Source organism: Neopelma chrysocephalum, unplaced genomic scaffold (assembly GCF_003984885.1).
Source record: "Neopelma chrysocephalum unplaced genomic scaffold, ASM398488v2 Primary Assembly neopelma1_147, whole genome shotgun sequence".
Lineage (NCBI taxonomy): Eukaryota > Metazoa > Chordata > Aves > Passeriformes > Pipridae > Neopelma > Neopelma chrysocephalum.
In genome coordinates this window covers 296,408-322,451 of record NW_020897809.1, presented here as the reverse complement: position 1 = coordinate 322,451, position 26,044 = coordinate 296,408, and the positions used below count along the sequence as shown (strand labels likewise).

At 48.6% G+C, this 26,044-nt stretch overlaps 2 protein-coding genes across 5 annotated transcripts in view; both read left to right on the top strand.

The window, feature by feature from the left end:
* Positions 1 to 6: 6 nt before the first annotated feature.
* CDHR4 (cadherin related family member 4) lies at positions 7 to 5,391 on the top strand. The gene is made up of 18 exons (XM_027700762.1): positions 7 to 68; positions 139 to 301; positions 381 to 466; positions 584 to 679; positions 1,131 to 1,234; positions 1,307 to 1,443; positions 1,529 to 1,694; positions 1,788 to 1,938; positions 2,214 to 2,316; positions 2,528 to 2,743; positions 2,824 to 2,963; positions 3,044 to 3,191; positions 3,265 to 3,467; positions 3,545 to 3,684; positions 3,768 to 3,803; positions 4,835 to 4,901; positions 5,000 to 5,030; positions 5,152 to 5,391. Exons 1-18 carry the CDS (start codon positions 54 to 56, stop codon positions 5,205 to 5,207), a joined length of 2,058 nt encoding a protein of 685 aa, XP_027556563.1. The 5' UTR covers positions 7 to 53; the 3' UTR covers positions 5,208 to 5,391.
* A 1,319-nt stretch (positions 5,392 to 6,710) lies between these two features.
* The window catches only part of IP6K1 (inositol hexakisphosphate kinase 1), a 37,633-nt gene continuing 18,299 nt past the window's right edge, over positions 6,711 to 26,044 (top strand). For 2 of the 4 annotated variants that reach the window (XM_027700654.1, XM_027700651.1), the window contains exons 1-3: positions 6,711 to 6,809; positions 7,173 to 7,227; positions 11,595 to 11,694. The gene's annotated coding sequence lies outside the window, so the exon portion shown is untranslated. Of the gene's footprint in view, positions 6,810 to 7,172; positions 7,228 to 7,594; positions 7,697 to 11,594; positions 11,695 to 26,044 lie in introns of all 4 variants that reach the window. The other 2 variants (XM_027700652.1, XM_027700653.1) reach the window with 2 other exon arrangements.

Sequence of the window (26,044 nt, the reverse complement as noted above, 5' to 3'; positions counted from 1 at the left end):
CCGACCACCCCTTCAACCCCATTGCCATCAGTGCCAACCCCACATCTGCCACCATGTTCCAGGCAGAGGTGCGGCTGGGGAACAGGGAGTGGGGCAGGAGCCCTGGGTGCCCTGCTGAGTGACATGTCCCCATGGCAGGTGACACTGCGTGCTGGTGCGGAGCTCGATGCCCGCCAGGTGAATCAGTACACCCTGACCCTGCGGGCTGCTTGTCCCGGAGAGGACGAGGTGGAAGAGCGGCTCTTTGTCCAGGTGACATCGGGACAGGTGCTGCGCTGTGACACCCCCTTCACCAGTGCGGGTAGGAACCAGAGGTGTGGGGTGAGGGGGGCTGCAGGTGCCAGCTGGCACCAAGCTCCCACAGTCGTGCTGTGCCCCAGGGGGTGACGTGGTGCAGGTGCTGGCAGATGTGGCGCCCCGGACACCCCTGTATGCGGTGCTGCCGCAGCCGCTTGGTGGGCTGACGGTGAGTGGCAGCTCCCCAGGGGCCTACAGCCCCCACAAACGAGAGTAGCCTTGGAAAGAGTGGAATGTCAGCTGTGGAGGAGGGGAACAGGGGTTTCCATCACCCTCTTCTCTGCAGTTCAGGCTCCGAAACCACAACACGCCTCTCACGCTCACCCGCCGGGGCCTGGTGCTGGCGCCTGACAATGGTTTTGACCCCAGCAAGGACACTCAGGTTGGCACCTGCAACCCCAGGCTGTGTCAGCAGCCTGGGCTTTGCCCCTCCTGGCACTGCCTGCAGCTCTCCACATCCTGCTCCTCTCATTGGGCTCTTGTCTTTCCCTGGACCTTGGAGTGCTCCACCTCTGTCCCCATCCCCTTCTGCATCTTGAGTCCTGTCTCGGTTCTCGTACCTGTCCCTATTCCTGTCCCCATTTCAGTCTCCAGCTCAACTCATCTCCATGTCCACCTATCTTCCCACTTCTGTTCCTGCTTCAAGCCCTATTCTTGTCCCTGTCCCACTCCTCTTCCCTGTCTCTTGCCCCATCCCATCCCTATTCTTGTCTCTGTCCCCATTACTGTCCTCATTCCCATGTCCATCCCTGTCTCAATTCCCACCCCGTCCACTTCCTCATCCCTGGTGCCGCTCAGGGCTGTCCCACAGCTGCCCTGGCACTACCCTGCAGACGTTCAGGTTGGAGATTGAGGTGATGGACCGCCACGGGAACAACTGCAGCGGGGCTGTGATGGTGGAGGTGCTGCCATCGCGCCGTCCCCGTGTCACCTTTCCGTGAGTGGGGTCGGGCCGGGCGGGGGGTGCTGGTGGCACCAGGCCATGCCACACTGCCCACTTTGCCTGCAGCGAGCCACACCGGTCTGTGACGGTAACAGAGGGCATTGGCCCCTGGAAGGTGGTCACACAGGTCCATGCCAGTGGTGAGAATGTCCGCTATGCCATCCTTGCTCCCGTGGCACCCACGCTCTTCACCATTGACGAGGGTGAGCAGGGGGTTGGGGGCCCCAGGAACACCCTGCCCCTGTCCCTGTGCGCAGTGCAAGGCCGTGCCTCCTCACCTACCCACAGTGACAGGTGAGATCCGCAGCACCCGCAGGCTGGAGGTGGCCTGTGCCCACCTCCTCATCCAGGCTTACAATACTCTGCACCCCGCTGACCACGACACTGCCATGGTCAACATCACTGTGCAGGGGACAGACCGCTGGGCACCAAGATGTGTTCCAGCCATCTTCGTGTACGGTTTGGGGGACAGTGGGGGTACATGGGGTGCTCTGCTGCACCTAGGACATGGGGGACAGGAGCTGAGCTGCTGGTTGCCCCACTGCAGGTCCCAGGTGCCTGAGACAGTGTCCCCTGGCAGCACCCTGGTGACACTGAGGTGCACCGACTCTACTGGCACTGATGAGTGTCTGCATTATGCCCTCGAGGGGTCCCCCGCTTCCCGCTCCCACTTCTGCATGGAGGGGCCACGGCTGAAGGTGAGCAGGGCCTCAGGCAGTGCCCAGGCAGATGGCAAGCCCAGACCCTAGGGAGCCTGGTGGGACAGGGGGGACCCTGTGACATGTGCTGTCACGCCAGGTCCTGGGTCAGGGCTCCTCAGGGCTCCCTGCTCCCCGAGGCCTGCCTATTCTTCCTGCTTGCTCCCTCCTGTTCCCCTGGCGTCACAGTTTGTGGGACACCCTGGCTTTGCAGGACATCCCGGCTTTGCAGAGCATCTTGGCTCTGCCTGACCCTCCCCATCCTGGCTTGGCAGGTGAACACCACCCTGGACTATGACTCAGAGGCCGTGGCCACTATGGGCTTTCAGTTCACAGCCACCATCATGGTGACAGCAGGAGAGCAGCCCCCACGAAGCAGTGAGTGCCCACTGGGGTGTGCCCAGGGGTTGCAATGGGGGAGGAGGGAAAAGCCCTTTCCTGATCCAAAAACCAGCAGATCACAAAGGAAACGTTCCTCCCCTGCTGCCCCAGAGGTGCCCACCCCAGGGCTGGTGCCACTGTCCATGTTGCCCAGCTCAGTGTGGGCTGTGGAGTGGCCAGCGTGGCTGAGCTGCCGTGTGCCACACAGCCCGTGTGCCTGTGCTTGTGACGGTGACACCTGTGAATGAATTCAGACCGGCATGCCCCAACAGTGCCACCTTCACCGTGCCAGAGACAGCAGCTTTTGGCAGTGTTGTGGGGCGTGTGGCTGGCACTGACCGCGACTACCCACCGGACAGCCTTGAGTACAGCCTGGAGGGGCAATTCGGCCCCACACAGCCCTTCGCCATCGACAGCCACACTGGTGAGCACCTGGCCCCCTCCCCAGCACCCACCACACCCCGTGGCACCCACCGGTGCCCCTCAGCTCACACCACCCCGCAGGTGAGATCCGTGTGGTGGGACCCCTGGGCTCCCAGCAGCAGAAGAGCTACAGGCTGGTGGTGCAGCTGACAGACACCCGCAACGACCTGGACCCGGCAAAGCGGCACAGCCGCCTGTGCGATGTGTCCGTGCGCCTGCAGGTGCGAGTGTGGCCCCTTGGGTGAACTGTGGGGGTTGCGAGCACTGTGGGTGTCACATCACCACGTCCTGCTCCCGGCAGGCTGTGCCGGACCAGGTGCCCGTGTGCACCCCTGAGGTGCAGGAGCTGCGGATCACGGCTGGGTCTCCAGGCAGCCGGCAGCCTGTCACCCGCCTGGCGTGCCACGGCAGCCCCAACGGTGACACGCTGACATACACCATTGTTGGAGGTGAGGACCAGCCAAACCACGGCACAAACCAACCCTCACCACGGCACGGCACTGAGCAGATCCTCTCATCCAGGCAACGAGGATGGGCGCTTTCGGCTGGAGGGGAACACCGTCGTCTATCTCCCCAGTGACCAAGTCGAGCCCCGCACCTTTGTACTACTGGTGGAGGTTTGGGGTGGCTCTGGTGCCCGCCGCCGCAGCACCGTGGTGGCACTGGTGGTGCACGTCACCCCCTGGAGCACTCCAGTGCCACCCAGCACCACCACCCAGCACACGGTGAGCAGAGCCCACTGGCCAGGCAGCGCCCCAGGGTCCACTGAACCCCCCCACCCCTCACTCCACCACCTCTGCAGACGCTGCAGAAGGAGCCGCTGGTTGTCACGCAGACGGAGGTGGTGTGGCACCCGCCAGCCTGGTTCGTGGCTGTGCTGACCATCTCTGGCACTCTGCTGCTGGCCACCCTGGGCTGCACGGCCTGGAGCCTGCTGTGCAGGTGAGCCCCAGCCCACAGCACAGCACAGCATGGCACAGGGAGCAAGACCAGGGGCTCATGTCTGCCCTCTGCTCCTCCCACAGGAGCCGGGGCCCTGGCAAGCTGTTCCTGGGCAAGAGGTGAGTACTGCGTGGCCAGGGCAGTTATATTGGTAGTCATAGTGTCTTTGCAGGTAGCCAGGGAGACGCAGCACATGGGGGCTGTTTAACATACCCCACGTTTGGCTGTGGTCTCTGAGTTGCTGTGCCAGGGAGCCCTCTCTGCTCAGGGTGAGGGTTCAGCCCTGATGGGAGCCATGGGAGCAAATATAGTGATTTGGTCAGTGGACAGTGATGTTGGTAGCCATGCTGGGGCACAAACTCTGCAGTGGAGAGCGTGGGATGGCACAGTGCTGGTGCTGCTGCCCACTGCAGGGCTGGGTCCCAGCACCAGGGCTGAGGTCAGTGCAGTTCACCAGGGGAGCCCCCATTTGGCAGGGGTGAGCCCTACTTGGCAGGGAAAGCTCCAGGGAGGAGGTGAGCAGGCTGCACACCCCTCCTGAGGATCAATGAGGGTGACAGGCAGCAGAGGAGAGAGACCAAGGAGACACTAGAGCTGGACCAGCCTGCACAGAGTGTCTGCACGGCAAGGAGGAGACATGCACGCACACGGGCAGGATAACAGCCACCTCCATTGGCATAACCACCCTGAGGGGATGCATGGCTGGATCCACGTTCACTGGTGAGATTGGGGGCACAGTGCTTGGTGGCACTGGGGCTGTGGTGACCATGAAAGGGAGAAGACTCTGGCTCAGCCCCTATGGGTGGCACTGGCACCAGGGCAGCTCTGAGGCTGCAGGTCCCCCAGCACAGTGTCCTCTGAGCTCAAACATGTGGAGAAACAAGCGGATGAGGTGGCAGACCAGATCAGCACCTTCAGGCACTGCTGAAAGGTGCCTGGGGGAGCACAGCCCTGCCACAATCCCCTCCTGTGCCTGGGGACACACAGACTGGGTAAGGGGATGATCAGGTGGGTGGACAATGGGCTCGACAGGGTGCAGCTGGCAGGGCAAAGCCTGTCTGGCAACCCACTCCTGACAGCACCCCTCGGGGTCAAGGCCGGGGGCCCACCAATGACATTGTGCCCTCCTCTTGCCCTCTTCCCTCTTCAGCTCCTGGGATGTGGTGGAGCAGAGCAGGGGCAAGGAGGAACAGGGACACCCACATGCCAACAGCCGGGTAAGTGTGTGCCATGGCAGTGAGGGTGGGTGCCCTGCCCAGGAGGCAGGAGGAGCCCTGGGACCCTCAGCACCCTCTCCCGTCTCTCCTCCACACAGGGGCAGTTTGATGGCCGTGCTCAGGACCCACGTGAGTGCCCTGTCCCATGGCCCCACAGCCTTGGGCTGTGTCCCCCAGGGCAGAGGGGTCTGGAGACAAGAGATGGGCACCAGACCCCCAGGGCAGTGGCTGAATGCTGCCTCCATCTCAGGCACCGGCAGGGACTATCTCTTCAACAGTGTGACTGGGGCACGGCGCTGGATCTGAGGGGCTTGTCTGGATGAGAGGCTCCCTGCAACCCACAGCTCCATGTGGGCTGTGCCAGGCACAGCACTGGGCGCTGGCAGACACCTGGTGTGGCCCTCAAGGAGGAGACCCATCCTTTGTGGCTGAACCCACTCCCCATGGAGTGCAGCCAGACCCTGAGCCACCCCAGACCTAATAAATGATGTCAGAGATTGCAGCCACTGCTGTGATTGCCGTAGGGAGTGCTGTGGCCAGGCAGTTCCGCTGGTGGCTGTCCTGCTGTGGGAGTCATTACTGCCATCTCCAGTCAGGGATATGAGTGGCATGACCCAGGACAAGGATAGCAGTCATGGCAGTGGGGTTGGCACTGTGAAAGATGTGCTGAGGTCTTTGGCAGGGTCTCCTCTGGTCACAGCAGCATCTCTATAGCCTGTGGATGTGACCCAGCCGGGGCAGTCTCCCGCAGAGAGGTGATCTGGGGCAAGAAGACTCAGTCACGGGTAATTGTGAGAAACTTTTGCCCAGTGTCCCCCTCGAGCTCTTCTTTGCTCCAGGGCTCAGGGACGCAAGCGGGTTGGACGAGCAGCCGGTCGGCGGAGGGGACGGGTTGATAATTAGAAGGAAAAGTGAATTAGCGTGGGTGCAGGTGAGAGGGACGCTGCAGGAGCTGGGAGCGGCGGGAAGCTTTGAAGGCGCCAGTCAGCGGGAGAGGTGGGAACCTGGCTATTTGAATTTCAAAGGAGGGCGCTACGGGACACCTCCCTGGCAGCTCCCGGGGAAATTAAGCGCTGGCGGGATAAGAGGGGAGACTAATTTGGGAAGGAGGTGACTAAGGGGAGGGAGGGGGGGCAGAGGCCAGCCGTGAAATTTCACAGTGAGAAGGGTCACCAGTGTGACTCCGCCGGGGGGTCCCTCTCGCCCTGAGACCACGGGGACCGATGACCGCTGGGGAATAAAATGTTTTATTGTACCGGAGAGGTGCGTGCCCCGCTGGCGAGACCCGGCTCGGAGTGGCAGCCGGGGGGGGCTCAGGGTGGGGAGCTCGGGGCTCAGAGCGGGGGGCGCGGAGCGGGGGTCTCTGGCGGAGGGGCTCGGGGCTCGGGGCTCAGAGCGGGGAGCTCGGATCCACAGCGCCCGGGGATTCGGGGTCTCACGCGGGGGTCTCTGCCGGGGGTCTCGGAGCCGCGGGGCGCGCCCAGCCCGGCCCCGCCCCCCCGTGCGCGCGGGTCGCGCCCATTGGCCGAGCGCCCCCCCCTCCCCGCGGGCAGCCAATGAGGCGGCGCGGCCCGCGGCGGGGCGGGGCGCTGGCGGGCGTCACGTGTGCCTAACGTGCGCTGCCGTCCGCGCTCGGAACAGGGCGGGGCCGCCCTGCGCTTGAGCGACGGCGAACTCGGCCTATCAGCGATGTCGCTAAGCTCCCGTGGGGCGGGGCTCGGGCTCGGATTGGCGCGAGGAGCGGCGGGGCGGGCCTTGGACGGCACGGTTGCTATGACGGCCAGCGCCGGGCCCCGCCCTCCCGAGCGCCGCCATCTTGTTGTTGATTCGAGCGGCGGGGAGCGGCGGCGCTGGGGCTCCGCGTCCCGCTGTCCCGGAGTCCCGGCCGGGCGGGCAGCGCCGGCCCCGGTGAGCCGCGGCGGGCGGGCACAGGACAGGCTGAGAGGCGGGGTGGGGGGGGTGAGCCGGGCGCACTGCCGTGAGGGGAGGGAGCGAGAACCGGGCGCGGCCCCGTGAGGGGAGAAGGGAGAGGGGAAGGGGGAAACAGAGCTCCATGAGGAGCCGAGGTGAGGAGGGCACCGGGATGGGCCCGGGGGTGCAGGGAATGCATGAGCGGCCCCCTGAGGTGGGTGCGGGGGGGCCCTGTGTGTCTGGGGTGAGATCCAACAGTGCCCGAGTGAGGCACGGCCGGGGCGGGGGGCTGGGGCAGGGCAGTGCCCGGCGGGCACAGCGAGCCTTCCCTCCTTTTGTGCCCTTCCTTCCCTTCTGCAGGAGCTGCGCGCAGGAAGGAGCTCGGGGACCGCGGCGGTAACATGAAACCAACATGGTGAGGAGGCCGGTGGGGCCGGGGGCCCGTCCGCGCTGCCCCCCGGCACGGGAGGGGTGGGGGGCCCGGGAGCGCTGTGTGCCACCCTGGGGACACCCGGAGCGCAGGTCTGTTCGTGGGTCTGCAGGGTCAGACCGTAACCAGCCTTCCCTGGGGTTTCCAAGTAGAGGTTGGTAGGTGGGACTGACTCCTGTTCATTTTCGAGCTGCTCAGAATTTGAACTGGTCCCAGTCTCCATCCCCCTCCATTTTAAAGCTCGGAATTAGCCCCCGTTTTTTCTCCCAATGATGTGTTTTGGTATGTGCTGCCTTTCTCGTTTCAGCCCGTCTTGCTGTGGTTCTGCTCCATCTGCTTTTCCTCCTTTCAGGTTCACCTGGCTTAACTTGGTGTTCAGAGCTTCCAAAGCTGGATTCCACGATTGGCCTTTGCTAATGAAGCGCTGAATGGTGCTAGAACAGTGTGGGCTTGGGTCTCTGTTCGTTCTTAATTAAATATTTCTGTGATCAGTAGGTCTGTGCAAACTTAGTCGATAGCTTGTCTCACAAAATAATATGTTGTAATGCCTTGTGAAGGTCTCATTGTAGTGAACTGTCACCTGCAGCTGATATAGGGACATGTGTGTATGGTCAGATTTTTGATGCAGAAAAATTCCTTCTTATATATTTTCTTGGATATTTTTCTTGTTATATGTCACTGAACTAAGACTTTGATTTCATTTTTACAGAAATCCTATCAGGAGCTTCAAAGTGTTTAAGAATTAGGTATATCAATTATTAGGTGTCGCTGTACCCCTAAATAGGCCTGTTAGGGACATCCTAATCCTGTGTAACAGTTTCTTGTTGCAGAGATTGAGAAGTATTTTTCTGTGGCTGGGTTAGTTTAGCACTGATCAAAGGTAAGTGCTTTGTTTTGGAGCTGGAAAGGAAAGTGGTAGGTTGTGAAAAGATGAAAATGTGAGCTCTATAAAGCAAAATAACATTGGGTTGCTCTTTCAAGTGCATCAGACTTGTTTTGTCAATGTTTCAAATTATCCTAATGCAAATTTTTCTTTCTCTTTCTTAGAGGGTGTTTCTTACCCTCCCCAGCTTTTTCAGCACTGCCATTTCCGGGTGTGTGGATGAACAGCCTATGCCATCCTGGTTAGAGCCCGTTAGGTGGATCTGAAGTGTCCTTTTCATGGCATTGCCTTTGTTTCCTGTCTGATAAGGACTTTTGGGAGAGCAGGAGAAGTGGTCTTTGGCTCCTTGAGGGGGACGTTGATGTGTACGAGGTCATTACCAGAGGAATCTCTGCTGACCAGAGGGGTGGAAAGAGTAGGATATGCTGGTAGGACCCTCTTCTGGACTCTGGTTATTCATTGGGCACCTTGTGGCAGTTTTATTTGTTTCTTGCATAGAAAAAAAGCAAGTGAGCACGATTATGTGTTTAGATGAGAAGGGGGAACAGTTTTTATGATCTGCTTCCAGTCACCAGTTTCACGTTCAGTGCGTGGCTTCACAGGCACTGCAGCTCGTGTAAGCATAGACTGCAGCCCACAGGAGGTTCTTGACTTGCTGCTGGGTGCTTGTAAAGGTGGGAATCTGAGTTCCCTGGCTTAAAAGTTGATCAAGCTGGAGACAAACTGGCAGGGTTTTTTTCTCCACAGCTTGATGTGGGTGCTTAAATGATTTTGCAGGTGCAAGGGAAATAGTGGGAGCGTGGGGCTGGTGCTGAAATGGAGTCTTATCCTTGTCCAGAGAAACCAACACTGTGAGTGTGTAACAGTGCAGCAGTGTATTTTTCTGTATGTATTTTGTTACATGTAGCTTCAAAGTGCATATTTACATATATTTAAAAATTTATGAAATAGTAGTGCCCATGCTTATTTCTTGCTTTTGTGAATAGTATCATTGTATGCCTCATCATCAGGTTGACAGTACTGGGCATGTCCTTCTTATAAAAATATTATAGAAAACAAAATTAGATGTGCTTTGGGATCCCTTCTCATGACAGATTGTGCAAGTCAACTGACTTGGAAGTTATTCTGTCTTGCATTGCACGTGGTGAGAAGTCAAGGTTATAGTAACAAGCACTCAGAGGTCAAAAAGTGCCCAGGCTGGAGTAGTACTTGTGCCCTCAGCCTTCTAAACAAGCATTATGATTTCTTCTTAATCATACAGTTCTGTGCTCTCCTGATCCCACCCGAGCTGCCTGGTTTGTTTCTTTCCTTCTCTCCCGCACATATGGAGCTCATTCATTTGGGTAAAATTATCACACTCTGAAATGTGACCTTGTTGAGCTTGACTAGTGAGAGATGAGGAGCCCAGTACAAGCTTGGAGCTATTTGTTGACCATCTGCTTACAGGACACAGTGTCTTTGGTTCAGTGGATCACCAGATAATTGTAAAAAGGTTTCCAGATTTCAGTTTTTAGCTGATTTCTCAGTCTCTGAAGGTTGTTGTGAATCTGGTGAGTTCTGGCTGGTACGACAGATATGGAGTGGCACTGACTGTGCTTTCCATTGGGATAAGAAATGCAGGTGCTAAGTTTGAAGCTGGATATCTACAGCCCATGTTCCAGAGGAGGTAGAGTTCTTCCATCTGTGATTGAAATATACATACTGAAGCCATGGAAAATCTGACAGAGGCCTTGCTTATTGCAGTTCAACCCAGGCACTTCACTTGCTGTCAGTGAATTCCCCCAGTCTGCCCATTGGGAATTGGCTTGTAATGTGTTGGAGATGTGAGCACTGAGTGTTGATGCTGGGATTTATAGTCTCAGAACTCGGTATTGACAGAAGGCTGCAGCCTGACTTGTTTACTCTTGCATTTGACAGTGTCACACTGTCAGTCTTGGTGCTGGACAGGGTTTAGATATGGACTTGACTTGCAGAGTTTGTGTGTGGCAGCCCAGTCAAGCCGTGGCTCTGTGCTTGCTTGCTTATATGTGACTTGCCTAGGAACAACTGCTTTTATTTCTGACTTGCCAGTCTTTGGGAAGGAGTGTATCAAAAACAAGCCTAGTAAGTACAAAGGGTCCCTAGCGAGCTCTGAAGTGGGTGAGCTGGAGAAAAGGAGCGAAAGAAAAAAAAATGCGGCAGAAACCTCTGCAAGAATCATGTCAAGTATTTGTATGACGTGCTGTAAAGTGAAGGGACCCTTCAGCTATATGGAGGAGCAGCTAGCAGTCTCCCTCTTTCCTATTCCTGATGTGACAGGAATGCAGAGCAGGATGCTGGCCAGTGTTTAATATCAGGTTTGTTGCTGCTGTCGTAGGGGTGGTGGGGGAGGAAGAGGAAGTGTTTGTGCGTGGCTGCTTGGTTTCTGTTTTGCAGGCATCGCCTGTGCGCAGTGTTGTGCCATTCTGATGTGGCAGCAGCTGTTATTTTTGGCTTTCCCAGTGTGCTGTTCGGGTGGATGTACTTCCTAATAGATGCAGTTCTCTTAATTGGTGTGTTGGGTGCTTGTGCTTCCTATGTATCGGTGCAGATGGTACTGAGGTGCAAGTAATTTGCCATGATTTATTTCTGTAGGCTCATCTGTGTGCATTTTGAGTGGCATTAACTGTGTATAAAAGACAAGCCTCTTTAAGCTTTTATTTTGCATAACCCCATCGGTATGTGGTCAGTGTCATTCACAATGTTTGATCCCCTTCTCTGGGAGTAAAGGAATAAGCTTTGCTGTTAGAGAGTGCCTCCATCTGTATAATGCTGTCCACGGTAGTTATAATGGGTGCAGTTGTTTCTGTTAAAAAACAACACAGCCATAGCTGCCATAATTATATTACTAGAAGATCTGTGTCAACCAAATCTGATGAAAGCAGTGAAAGAGGTTATGAGATGAATGTGCCTGCCCTGGTAGGATGTCACTACACGTGTTTGAGAGCTCTGATAGATAAGCTGTCTCTGATTTAGCTTTTGTAGTTAGAAAGGTTATCTCCTTCACCAGCTGTCCTGCTGCTTTGCCAGACACTACCTCTCTTGTGCTGGGGCCTAAGCAGGGCCCGTTCAGCTGCCCTGGTTTAATATACTGTGCTTCAGCCTTTCTTCCTTAATACCATCCGTGCCTTGTGAACCAGGCCTGGTGAGGAACAGTTGTGCATCCGGCACTGCTCCACCCGTGGCTGGTGATCTTCAGCTGAGGGTGGCTGAGGCAGCTGGGGACAGTGTGTCCCCTCAGCCCCTCAGTGACACATTTGGTAGAGAACATCTGTCAGAGCCCAGAGCAGTGAGTGAGAGCGTTTGCATCCTGAAAGGAACTCGCTGTGAATTCTGGTCCCAGACTCGAGGGAAAGCATGCTCTCGAAAGTTCTGAATTGATGAGCAAGTAAAGATCTATATAAGAGCTAATTTAGCACTTGCTAACTCATTTCCATACAACATCTTGCAGGCTGACTTGCTTCTGGGGTCCTGCTCCCTCTTGATTGTGAGAGATTGGGTCCATATTCCAGTGACTGCTCAGCCAAAAGAGCTTGGGTGACATCTCTAAGGTAACTCTTTTCTGTTTTGCTCAGAATACATATCCAGCCACCTTAAATATCATGCAAAGAGAAATAAGCTGCTTGCCTTTTACCTCTTCCTTTGTAATTTTACCCTTTGAGTAAGGATATGTAAATATGGTTTGTGGGAGTTATGGTCTTATCATTAAGGATACTGCAGGAATGGCCAGGTAAGTGCACTAACACAGAGTGAAAAGCTCAGTCCTAATCATTCACCAAATCAGTGTCAGTTCTTTGTAATAAGAATTAAACTTCCAAGATTTCGAAGCTCACTCACGCTCTAGTAATTCTGGCCATTTAGGTGGCTCATTTGCACTTGAATCACCGTACTATGATTTAAGAACTCTAATCATTGTCTGGTTTTTATTTTTCCTTTCTATTGTAAGGTTGGTTTGCTGAAAGTTGATAAAGCTGACTTGATAGTCTTCCAGGCTCAAAGAGGTTACTTTGTGCTGTCCTAAATTTGGAAAAAAGTCTAGCATATCTGTTTTCTCCCAGTTCTTTGTCAACAGAGATATGACTCGATAGTAGTACCTATGGTTTAAGCATGACTGAGGCAGACTCAGATGACCTCGTTCTATTGAGGCATGGCATGTTTAAATAGTAGCTGTGTCACACAGATGGTCTTTCTTAGTTTAAAGTGCAACAGGTAATGATCAAAGATGCTGAGCTCCACAACTACCTTCCTGGGGTAGGGAGAGGAGACATGGTGCCCTCTCTTCAGGGGATGCTCCTGTGTCTTTGTCAAAGCTGACTTAAATACTGATCTAAAGGTGGGCTACTTACTGTATAGCTCATATATTCTGCTCTGACATTTCTTTTTTTTCTTCCTATTCTGACCTGCATTTTCCCCATTTTTTTAACTTCCAGAGTGGGTTAATGCAAAATATCACGTGATCTTTAATTTCAATTAACATTGTTTGCTGTTGGTATCGAAGTATTGTCAAGCATTTCCGAAAGTGAGTTTAGAAATCTTAGGAAGGGCACAAGAAGATAGGGCTGGCTGTTTGTTCTGTGTCCTTTGACAGTACTGTCTAAGCAGCTTAAGCACGTGTGGGGAGGCAGTCATGATCTCATTACAGCTAACTATAGGCGATAAGCAGCTTTGAACACCAAAATCAGTGCACCAGGGAGTGCAGATGTCAGTGAGTTATTTAAAGCAAGAAGGATTTGGGAGAGAAGCCTGGGGGCTACATAGTCCTGTGTCTTACTCAGTGGCTCAATCAAACCAGAGAGTAACTTCCATGAAATTGCTGGAGCTCTTGCAGAAGATGAGGTGTGGTGCTCTTGCGTTGCTTTGAGTGCTGTTGTGGGTTGTGAATAAAACTGGTGAAGGACTGGAGCTTTGGAAGGAGCTCATACCACTTGCTGCCTGGTGGAAGGTGTATTTCACTTTTCCAAACTCTGGTCTGTGTGTTGTGTGGCAGATCTGAGGAAGATCTGCCTGTTGGATTCATGGGCATTGACTCTCATCCAACAAACGTATGGAATAAAAAGAGCTTCAGTCTTTTGAGTCTGTCCCAAAAGAATTGTTAAAGCACTCTGAAGTTCAGTTTGTGTTGAAACACTACATGTGCAGGTTTTTTTAGATAGTTTCTTAAACACCCCCACGCTTCCCATCATAAAACCTGCATTATGTTAATCTTTAAGATGTGGGTTTTACTTAGATTTAATGTGACACTATACAAAATTATTATAGATCCCCTTACTTTTGCAAATATCGGAATGGGTTTGCTTTATTTTCCATTTGAACCAAATATTGTGTGTTTTCTTAAGCTGTACAAGTGGCATTGGACATAAATCTTCTTTATGTAATTGAGGTCTTAATACTTCACAGTTCTTGCCACAAGTGTTGACCTGAATACACTTATTACAATTTGAAGGTAAGCTAAGTCTGAACCAGTAAGCATTATCAGACATGCTTTATGCATCTTTAATTTTTATAGAACTGAGGAAAAACCTCTATTTTAGTCAGTCTGAAGAAGTATCACTGTTGTGCACCATGCAGAAGTGTGAATCATTTTCAGTTTTCTTCAGGGGCTCTGCACACTGGTATTTTTTTTCCTGTAGTAACAGCACTTGGGGGTTTCTGTTTTCCCCTTAATTATTCTTAGCTTTAGTTGAATAAGATCAGATATTTCTGTTCCTGTGGTCTGTTCATTCATCATGTATCATTTTTAACATTGACACTTCCAGTGTATTTCAGCAGCTGAGAACACAGGGAACCTGTTGGCAGTTTGGTTCACCTGATAACAAAAAACAGTCCTCTTAAAATTCTGCTCTGTAAATGCAGCTCGACTCAAATATTCTTTGTTAAAATAGTTAAGGGTATCATATCATTCACCAGCCAAATGTAAACCAAGCTCTTTATTCACTCCAGTTAAAATATCTTCCTAAAACCTGGCATTTAAGGATTACAAGTTAGATTGTGAAGTGTTTCCAGGATCTGTGTTTTTGGAGTTCATCATATTGTGACATGACAACCAGAAGAAATTTCAAAACCTTTTAAGAATTCTGATAAAGGTCAGTGTCCCTGGGTAGCGAGCTTGGCAGCTTAACTCTTGCCTGAGTGCAGAGCACTTTCTGTTTCAGGTTTCCTGTCATTTGCAGTTTTCTTATGATTCTCGGAGAAGAGAACTGTGTGTTATTTCCTACCCATACTGCTTGTTATTTTGTTTCTTTCAGCCTGAGAGGATACGCTTCTGGTACCTGTTATCACACTGTATTGATCTGGAGGAGAAAATTAAAGGGAAATTTGTTTTCCCTAGCTGTAGATGGCCCATGATATATTGTGGCTGTGAGAATACATGTGATTTAGCAGACTGTTTTGTAGAAAAAAAAAAAAACAAAAACCAACCTGCAGTGTGACCTTCCAGCGTCTTTAGAAGAATTGGAAGTGTGAAAACCCAAGGTAGCTTTTATGCACTTGACAGAGACCTGCGATTAAAAACAAACTTACTGTAGTCTGTGTGACTTTCAGAATGAGTGTGTGCTGTGCCTTTTTAGCATATGGGGCAGGAAATGTTTACTTTTTATATATATGTAGCTTCTACACTTAATAGTTAGATGCAAATCCATTTGACAATAGATCAGGTTAACAAATTATTGCCTTTTGGCTTTGGCTTTACAGCTCTGTTACATAACCAGTGGCCTCAGTTGTTGTAAGTGGCGCTCAAGAAAGGCTGTTGGAAACAGCTTTGAGATCTACTTCAGCAGCTTAACAATTAGATAAGATATTGGGAATTTGTGACCTGCAGAGTGTTTACAGGGACTTGTTTGCAACTGCCTCAGTGAACAGGAAGTTAAATATAGGCTTTGTTTGTCTGATCCTTCACTTCATTAGAAAAGGAGGAGTTTCTTGCTTCAAACCCACAGAACAGAGCTGGCTATGGTAGAGCATTTCAAGGTGCCTGCTGCCCAGTGTCAGCATATAGGGAGAGTAATAACGATTTGGTATATTAAAGGCTGCTTTGGAAGGTCCTTGAGAAATAAGTAGGGTAAACTGTGTTCATGGACTGCTTCTTTGGCATCTATGAACTCCTTTCTCCTTGGGTTTTTCTTTAGCAAAGCCAAAGTCACCTTGAATCCTTTGAAGTGTGAGGTTTGCTAGAAGGCAGCACCAAAGGATGGTTGTGCTGGCTCCTGGTTAGGTAAAATGATCTTGCAGACGTTTTTAAATGCCAGGTTTGGGATTTTGTCCTTCAAAACGTTGTAGCATCTTGCCAGGCTTGAAGCTGTGACTGGCTGACCAATTCATGTGTCTCCTGAGAAGATAGCCTCAGGTTCAGATTGCCTTTCATTTCCACACAAGGGCCTGGGCCTCTTGTTAATTCTTTGTTCTTTACCTTCCAGAGCATACTGCAAGCCACAAAACAAGCCCACAGTATTTTAACAGCTTTAAGATTTCCAGTATGAGTGATTAAGGGCCTTGCAGGTTAAGCTGATCCGCAGGAGAGTAACAGGATAACAAAAGGCCCAGATCAAAATCCCTTCCATGACCCTGAGTTGTGTGTCATGTGTTTTGCGATATTGGATTTTTTAATGTCACCAGGGATTTGAGAGTATTCTTGTATGAAATTCTCTTCAGAATTTTATCTAGTTTCAGATGAAATTACTACCTTAGCTTCTAGTCCCATCAGATACTGTATCATATATTCTGCTTAATTCTTGCTTATTACTAGTTTTAATTTCTTCTTACCTATTACTTAACTTGTTCTTACTTATTACTAGTCTTAGTACACTGTCTTTGTCTAAAATATATTAATGACAACTTTTGCTATTTTCTTCTCAAAACTTGAAGACCAAAATGTTACCCTTTATTCCTGCATTTTTTATGGCATTGTTTACTTTCTTGCAGCACCTGCACTTCATTTTTTTTCTCCCCTAACATAGAGGTCAGTTTTTTCTGTTTCCTTCTTTGTGTTTTTAGTTTGGTTTTTTTAGTGGGTTGACAATACAAGAGAATGTACTGTATACAAGAAAGTACGAAACAAAGGTACGTCCTCATGGAAAAAAAATCACAAGTGTCAAGTGAAGAAGTTATAGCTCATGTTTTCTTGCCTGTGACCCTTAAGGGTCATCTACTTAGGAGAATTAAACTGATATCAAGGAGGAGGCATGGATTTGCAATGTGATTATGTGGCTTTAACTCCCTGTGGACGTGCTCATAAGGTCGTTCCTGCTACAAGTGCTTGGGACAGCTGCATTAATCAGCATGTACATCCTTACCTAGTGCAGCTCTGCCAGTGGAATCCCTTAATGTAGATACAGTTACAGTGATAAAATGACACTTTTAAATTAAAGCTTGTTTTGCTGGGAGTATTGAGAAGGTAGACAGTGATGAGTGCTTTATTTGTCATTGTGACTAGCACATTTTCCAAAGAAAGGAGGAGTAGATGGAAAAGTAGGGGCCCAAATTATGTCTTTTTCAGTGAATTAATTTTTCCCTCGGCAGTGTAAAGCTTAGAAGGGCATGCAGTGGGAGAAGAGGGCATCTGCCATCAGTTGGTCATAAAAAATTTTACCCGTTCCTACAAACCTTGCTGTATTTATCCCAGAATCGGTGTCCACTCAGCGTAGCAGGGCATCTGCTGTTCCCTTTTCTCATACAATAAATTAAGTAGTGTCCTGAGCATTGGTATAGTGTGGAGTATTGTACAACTGACTGTCTTCCATTTCCCTGACCTTTTTCAGATGCTTAAGAAAGCCCCAATTTTGTTGAGTATCAATTTCTCGGAACTATGTTAGCAGAAGAAAGCACTAGATAATAACTGCTCCTTGTGCTTTTGGCACAAGAACTTGTTTACCAGGGTGCAGAGAGTTTGTTTGGATAATCTTGCTTCTGTGCTCTTAAGTCTTTCTGTGGGACTGATAGGCTCCCAGATTGTCTTTTTCTGTTTCTGCAGAAAAGTTGCTCAAGGGTTTGGATCTTCAGCCAAACAGCACCACATTCACTTGAAAGAAGTGCCCTAATTGGAGTCTGTATTAAAACACAGTTCAGTTGTTGATGGACCAGCACACAAATTCTTAAAATCTCTAGAGCTTAATTTTCAGGTAGGACCAAATGGAAATGAAGTGCAAGGGGGTCATGGAAAGTGAAATGGTCACCAAACTGCAGGCTTTCAAAACAGTATAGAGGACAGTCAAATAAACTGTGCCTTTCTGAAAAGCTGTTTTGCTACTGGCTGAAGTACACCAGGACTGCATGGTTTCACCAAGATCATTGAAACATTCAGTGGAAGCACCAAAGCCAGTGGCCTGTTCCTGGTTCTGTTTTTCATTTGGATAACCTCAGGTAGAATATGACTGTCTAAAGAATTTGTTAATAAAATCAACTGAGCACTTTGCTGACCCGTTAGGCTTCAGTAGAGAGACAAAAGAATTGCTGCGCTTCTCCTGGCTTTAAGTGTTTTACCAGTGCTCAGACAGAAGCTGTGCTCTCCGATAAAACCGCGTGGTGCCATTTGGGGCCTGCCAAATGTAAGTGCTTTCAGCTTCCCTGTGTAGAGAAGGACAAGTAGCTGAGGCAAAATGTTTGTTCAGCTTTCTCTTCACAGTAAGACAGGGAGAGAGAAAGTTTTGATGCACGTGCCCCTCTGTTCGCTCTCGAGCACTGTTGCGGCTGCTGAAGTACCCTGGTATATCTCTGCCTGCATATGTGAGATTAAAGTCCTCTTGGGTACTGAAATTCCAGCTCTCCTGAGGCCAGTTGGTGCCTTGCCTTCCATGGAGGGGTAGGTGGAGCTTATGCAGACAATCCTTTTGTTCAGAGCTGCTATTTGTGTATCACCTGCTGTCCTCAGGTCAGAGTGCTGCTGTGATGTGGTCTGGTGGTGGCAAGAGGCAGAGGTAGAACCCACACCATGGCTGAGCAGATGTTTGTTTCTGGCCACAAGCAAGAGGATGGGTGTGGTACCAATGTTTGCTTGTTTGGGTCTTAAGCTTGTTCTCTAGCAGCACCAGTTGTACTGAATGGGCATTGCCACGGATTTCTTGAAGGCAGAGATCCTGTAGTCCTCAGTTAAGAGAGCCGATTGCTTGGAATCCCCTTATCTGGAACTGTTCATTTCCATATAATTAATTCTCAGCTCAGAAAAAGGGCCAATGTATAGATCTTAGGAGGAGATGGATCAGAGTGGTGTCACAGCCCACAGTGTATCACAGGAATTCTAAAGCTGCTTTACAGTGAGCTTGAAGTGAACCAAATCAAGCACTGGTTTTCAGAGGCCATAAGGGTGAGATTAGCTTGATTGTGATGGATCCTTGTAGCAACTTTGTGTTTGGCTTTGATGCATAGCTCTTAGACTTGATAGGTTTAAATCTAGATGTCCTAATTCCTAGGAAACAAAACATTTGTGCTGCTTCCTGAGTACTGGAGCCAGTTTCTGCTCCTTACCAGCTGACTTTGCTCTCCCTTCCCTTTGCACGGAACATGTCATTGCTCACAATGTGCTCTTTGGATAGAGCGTCTGGATCTGCTGCAGGGTCAGTCTCTTCAAAATGGGGAACGTTTTTCTTCACAGATCCTAAATGGCTGCTTAACAGTAGCTGTGCTCCATTCTTTTGCCAATTCCCTTCTCCTTGTCACAGCTGGGAGTGGGATATGGGGTCTTGGCTTAGCTTTCCTGCTCTGTAGCCCTCTTGCAAAGCAGAGACAAAGGAAAAGTGTTTGAATGTCTGCTATCTGCCTAAGTTTCCTGAGTAGCAGAGTATTGCAGGACTGCACTCTGGAGGTGAAGAGGAAACTGCAACTCTTTTTTTTAAGCACATTTTTTATTTTAGCACTGGGAAACAGAAAACTGCACAGATAAACAGTTAGCAGTGGTAGGAAGAGGCAAGTGGGAGAACTTTTCTTCTCTGTCCCTAATGAGACCTGTTTGTCTTTTGCATTTAAAATCTCAGCATAGATACGTGGGGTGGCACATCACTGCAAAGGGATTTTTGCTTAAGTCAGATCTCAGTCAGCAGCTCAGTCGAATGTGGTTTCCGTAACTTGTGGGGAATGTTTATGAGCAGTTAATGCCTATCGTGCGAGTTTTGCTGCAGTTGCTCTATTTTCTTTTTTTTATTATTTTTTTATTTTGGGGAAGGAAGTAGTGGAGCTGTTGGGGTAAAGGACGGGGAGCCTGCATTGCGCATCTGCATTGTGACCTGAGAAGTGAATCAGCTTAGTCATAACACTTGAGCTGTAGTGAGTTGTCCGGCCATTTTCTGGCAGGCAGGAATTTCTGTCAGTGGCTTCAGTGTACAAGTGAAGAAAATCCAGTTTGAGACTGTCTTTGCTGCTGAAGGAGATACACTTAATAATATCCATGTCTTTGCTGAGGGGACTCGTGCTTGAGGCAAAAGCTTTTTCTTGTTTTCCTTTTGTTGCTTGCCCAAGTAAACGGTTTTATCGTTGAGAATAGATATTGAAGTTTTCAAATCCACGTTGTTCCCAGAAGGGGGCAGGGGAGACTTGCGAGTTCTGGAGTTTGATAAAGTGTACTTTTGTTTGGTTGTGTGGCACTTCCGTACTGGCTTCCAGACACAGCAGGCGCTGCCGCCGCTCTGGCCCTGGGAGCGTGGCACGATGAGACGCCTGCTCAGTGCCAGGAGCCTGCAGCAGTGACCCAACCTGCAAGCCTTCCGTGTCTTGGCTCTCCTTTCTCTAGGGGAGCATTAGAACAGCTTTAAATTCTCTCCTGCAGCCCCCCCACGTCTGATCCACTGAGGTGATACATATGTAAAAACCATGAGTGTGGAGTCCTCATAAAGCGTCTCCATTTCTATGCCTAGAGCAATCTGGCCAGTTGGCATCTAGCTGGGTGAAAATCCCAGTTCCTTATTCTGTCATCTTGGATTCTTCTTAATTAAAGCTCAAGCGTCTCCATGAAACTTTTCTTAGGGATTTTCAGGAGGGCCTAGGTTTGCTCTTTACAGATCTAACTTCATTTGCTAAATACACTCAACCTGGCCAACAGTGAGAAGGGAGGCTGTTTTGCCACATGTTTTAGAAATGGGGTCATCCAACTCCAACAAGTTGATTTTTACATCTCTGCAAAGAGACCTGTGGTTTCTTTGACATCCTGGAATACAGACAGAACAAACTCAGCCATGTTGGTCTGCATTTCTCTCTTTGAATTGGGGAACAGCTGCTTTCTCTCAGGGAACTCTTATTGTAACATCCCTGATAATTATGACATAACTTCTACCTCTACATCAGCAGTAAAAGGCTAAACAAAGACTGCTGAATGAGGGGGCTGAATGAGTGATGCACAGACTTGCTTGGTGCTTTTTATGCCTGACTCTTCAGCAGGAAGATCTCCCAGCTCCTGTGTTAGGAGACAGGGTTCGGAGAGGAACCAGCAGTCAGAAGCAAATGGCAACAGAGTGGGTGATTACTTGAGAGAATTTGAGCCATGTGAGCCTGTGGGACCTGATGGTGCTGAGTCTTGGCCGTCTTGGAAAAGTCACAGGGATGCTGGGGCATGTCTGATCACTTGTCTTCAAAATAGGCCCAAAGAATAATCCAGGGTGGTCAGACCCACTTCAGTCCTGGGGACAGTCATGAGTCAGGTCTGGTTGGGACACCTTTCTGAGCATGTGAAGGAATGTAACTGGGAACAGTCAGTATGGATTTACTGATGGTAAGTTGTGTCTGACGCACCTCATTGTCTTCTGTGATAAAATAATCGGATTTGTGGATGAGGAAGAGCACTAGAGGCCATTTAGCTTAAGTTTACTGGGTGTTTTGAGACTGTTTCCCACAGTATTCTTGTGTGCAAGTTGGGACATTACAGTCTGGATGGGTGGAGTATGAATTCGAGCACATCAGGGAATTCTGAAGAGTAAATGGAGTCAGAGGCGGATGAACGGGTGATTCATAGAGAGCTCTTTCCACACAGCAGGACATTAGCTTCTGAAAGTAGGCTCTTAATCAGTCTTTTTTTTCCTCCTGAATGTCGTTCTTTGCCACAATGTGATAAGAATGGATGGAAGACAGTATTTAAGACGCTGTCTGGTTGAAATTCATCAGTCTGGCTCATTATCAGCGTATAAGATTAATCTGTCTTTTCTTGAGGAGGGAGTGGGGGGGTTCACATGAATGTTTTTCCAAGATTGCCTTGTTTTGTTTTTCCCTCAGTCATGTGTGTATATGTGATAGCCACTGAACTATAGTTAAGTACAATATGTGGTAGTTTTGGAGTTTTCAGTCACACCTGTGGAGGATGTGTTTGGAGTGCTGCGGGGTTTGTAAAGAAGAAAAACAGTTGCTCAAAACATGAAGTAATTTTGTTTTCAGCAGGTTACAGCCTCCTGGGGTTTCACAGACTTTCTAGTATAAAAGGTGAGCTGGAGGTTTTCTGTCAGCACAGATCTACTGTGTACTTTGATTTCTCTTCACTGTTCCTGAGATACTAGGGGGCATCTGATAATATTTTTGGGATTACCACTGTGGAAAGAATATTGTTTCATTAGAGCTGGACAAGCTCAAATTTATATACTTGTGCCCACGGAACTGTAATTGCAAAATTCAGTGTAGGATGCTTGCTTTGGGTTTTTTTTTCCTTTCCATCATTGCCATTACTGCCTTGCTGCAGCCAGTGGTGTGCTTTGACATTAAGAATTCAGTTCAAGCTATCTAGTGTGGTAGTGTGCTAAATTAAGGTGCCATTTATGAGCAAAGAGGTTAATGGTCTTACATAATATTGGTCCTGAGGTTTTTTGTCACTGCAGAATCAAAAATAGCAATTAGAAGCTTGTTTTTTGTCCTAGTTGTGGATTTTTCTGTGGAGATCAATTATCTGCAGCAAGTGACTTTTTAATCAAAACCGGTTTTTTGTGTTTTAAAAGCATCATAATTCAAAAGTTGAGAACAGATACTAAAAACCCAAGTTCACCGCAAGCTGCTTATATTTGTCTTTCAGTTAGCGGTCTCTTGGAAAGCTGTAGATCATTCTTATTTTATCAGAACTGCCTAAGGAATGTAATTTGAGCTCTTCTGCATTTATGGCTTTCGTAATAATTCTTCATGGGTTCAGCTCTTTCTGGCTTTTGTGCATCTGTCTTTAACCCTGTAGCTTCTCTATACAGTTACTGGTTAAAACTCTTTAACTCTTGGCTTCACTTTGCTGTTGCACCGTGCAGTCTCAAACAGCCAAAACTGTGGAGTGTTCTTACAGATGCATCTGAAAGGTCTGTTGTGTTAGCCACATTCTTTTTTTTTTTTTTCCTTCTGAGAACATTTTACTATTTGTTCCAAAGGGGAACTGACTGTATCCATTGGGATTAGCTTGTAAGTGTGTCTAATCTCACCCTAAATCTCCATTCACAAAGATGCTGCTTACTGGCAATGTGTTCCTTCCTGTTAAGGTTTCTTCTCTTCATGTCTTTGTAATTGTGAAATTCATAATGCTTTTTAACTTTGATTACCTTGTGAAGGAAAAATGTGTATGTTCACCTGCGTGGCAGCATGAATTGCTTTACATCTGTCACTATTAAGTGACAAGGGAAGTGATTCCTCATTATGTTGTCTAGGGATGATTCAGGACTTGCTCTATAGACTCCATTCAGAAGTGTCCAAATGGTGTCTTGTTGGAAGGTGGGGAAAAAAAAACCAAACCAAAAGAACGGGGGAAAATTGTCCTCAAATTTTTAGTTCCTAGTGTCTGTGAAAAAGAAAGATTTATGTAACTGAATGTGCTGCATTCTGCTCCTTGGCTTTCCATTGGAGGTGCCAGCGTGTTCTTGCAGGGCATTGCTGCTCCTCACTTCTTGGCAGCACACCTGGGCTTAGTGCTCGCCAAGGCTCTGCTTTGGTACATGAGCTGTGGAGCTGTGAACTGCATTCACTAGACTTGCCCTAATTTTTTAGCATGTGATGATCCTGTATTCAGTCTTTCCTTGATTAAATGTCTGCTTCCAGGGGGAGTCAGCAGCCTGCATGTGCAGATAAGCTGAATTGGGATTTGAGCGGGGAAGCACTGGGCAGACTTGCAGCTGGGTGTGTGACAGCCACAAAGAGTCCCCTCCAAATACCACTGTCTGTGGCTTTCCCTTCTTGCATTAGAGGTTCCATTTGAAGTTGAGCAGTGATCACATAAATTCTTCTAATATCTCTCTGCTGATAGGAACAAAGAGACAAGACATTATGTTAATGTGTAATATTGGTGGGCTGGTAGCTGAGCTGAAGTCTCCCAAGGGTAGGACTCATAATCCTCTTAAAGGAGAGGAGAATCAAAGAGGCTTTGGAGGTCACCTTTTGTGGGGTGAGAAACAATCCCTGTGCAAAGCTCTGCACCTCTGATCAGTTCCTCTCCCTTTTTCCTATGTCATTTGCCAGCAGCAGAAAATAGATCTAGATGAGTCCTGCAAGAGTCTTGACCCCTGCAAAACTCCTCCTGCCTCAGGTTTGACTACCTGCCAGAAGACAGCTGAGTGTTTATGGGTTGATAATCTTATGTGACAGTGTTACAAAGTCTTACTGCATACAGATACTTGTCTGTTACTGGAGAGACACTCAGAGCATGCTTTGATCTAAGTGGGACAGTGTGCTTCAGCTTAGCACTGCGGCTTCAACATAGTTTTATGTTCACCTTATATTTTACTTGTATTGGAGAGTTGTGAAAAATTCAGATGTCTAAATGCAGTCCTAAATTATCACTTTAGTGAATTTTCTGAATGTTTAAAACTCCTTTAGTATTAATATTTGATACTCAAAGAGCAATACTTTCAATGCTAGTGACTGTGACAGGTCAAGAATTTATTAAGATGGACTTCTTGACTGTGATTTGTGATATTTTAGCAATTTGTTAAGACAGAGATGTTGTAGCATTTGCTCATGAACATACTGTTTTCTTTGAAAGACTTACTTGTTTTGCAAGATTGTCCAAGTACAATGGAAACTTGCTGCTTATTCAAGAGAGGGCCACAACCTCATCTCTGAATTTTGAAGTAGTGAATTGTGTATGGAAGTGACCCAGACTGTTCTTTGAGTGTGCTTGTCCTCCAAGTGGAAGCAAGATGATGAGCAGCAATTGAATTTGCTGCATCTCTGAGGCAAAACTGGGTCTTCCAGGAATCCCCAATTTGATCAATGCTGTGTCTGGAGTGAGGTGTTCCAAGCAGTGATGAGAACCAGCTACAACAGATGTTGATCGTGAGAAAATGGGTGTCAGGCTAAAGCCATGAAAAATACCTTGTGAATAAGGGAAGTTCTTCTGAGAAGACCCTACAATGTCACTACCATTAAGGTATTGCTGTGACAGCAGATGAGGGGTAGGTACTACGTACATGGCACAAGAATCCTTTCATGGTGAGACAGGGGACAAAGTACTGGTTCCAGCGTCCTGTCACCTTCAGTGTCGTTGCAGCTCAGTCGCTTCACAGTAACTGCTGCAGTGGTTTCCTACACAGCTCTTCCTTCCTAAAAAGCTTGGTTGTGCAAAAGTGGTCAGCTTTCTGAAGTGACTTTCTTAATAGTTTAACCAAGGTAAAGAGAGCCTTGGACATAACCCAGGCAGCAGTTTCTAAGAATTCTTTGTTGTTCATGAATCGGTGTTGTTTGTATAATGTTGTTGTCGCTGTTCCTCCTGGCTTTGATCCCTGGTACTGCTTGCACACGCTGCTGCCATTTGTCATGCCCTACTTAATCACAACAGGCTGTTTCTCACTCTCCCCTATGTATTTTAGTAGCTCTTTTGCTCTGGAAATGGTGCTGGTAGCAAATAAATTAAAGATTTATTTTTGAGGAAATAGGGCATTTTAAATATTAATGGTGTGTTGTGGAAGATGAAAACATGAAGAATTAGATTGCTGATTTTTTAATGCACAATTTAAATCTTTTGAATAAAAGTGTTTTTGTATAACTATTACGTAGTTTTGTTGTGATATTTTATGTATGTTGAATAAGAGAACAGCTTCACAGTTGCTTGAAGTTGAACTTTTGCCTTGCCTTGGTTCCCACTTCTCATATCTTTTGATGCTGGGGGCTTGCTGAATCTCATGGTCAGATCTTTTAGGGACCTGATCCATCTGAGTACTAAAGGCTTTTTGTGTAGTTTTATATATTGCTGTTTTGGTTTCCTACCCGCCTGGATTTTAATCTACTTGCCTGCAGAAGTGCTGATGCTGGTGTAAAGAAGGTGTCAGGAGGGGTGAGAAAGTTGAATGATCTTTCTGCTGGATGACAAATCACATCTCCTTAAAGTTGGGGTGAGACTGTTCTCAGCGTGTGGTTGCAGGGCAGTTGGAGCTGGTTGGAATTGGCTCTGCTACTCTTGTGCCTGCCCTTGCCCTGCTGAACCATTCTTCCCTTTTACTTTCGTTGGGCACTGGCACTAAACCAGTTCAGGAAGCCACATTGGCAAAAACAACTTGTCTTTTTTTTCCGGGTTAACTTTTTTGCCAGGCTGGTTTCTGAGCAGGATCAGTGAGTGCCAGTGCTGACTCAGGACAGACGATGGGTTTGAAGAGTGCTGACTTAGATTTACTTAAGCTGTGATGGAACTATACCCTCAGATGCATGTTAAGGAACAAAGGGTAAGGTTTGCCAAATAGCAGTTTTTTTGGTTTTGTGTGTCTTTGTGGATTCATGTGGTGACATCTACAAAAAGGGGCTGCTGAACAGCTTAGAGACTGTGATTTTTGCCTTCTAGAGCAGACACAACAGAAACCGTAGAAATCTTGTTTCCTGAAGCTGTTTCATTAACATGCTTCCTACTCTGTTCTAGAAGTCAAACTTTAATGGTTATTCAGTCTTTTGTGCCTTGTTTTCGATGAGAAGGCCTTGCACAAGGGTGTCTGTCTGATGTGGGTACCTGTCACCAGCTGAAAGCAGAGAACTGAGAACCAAGTCCTT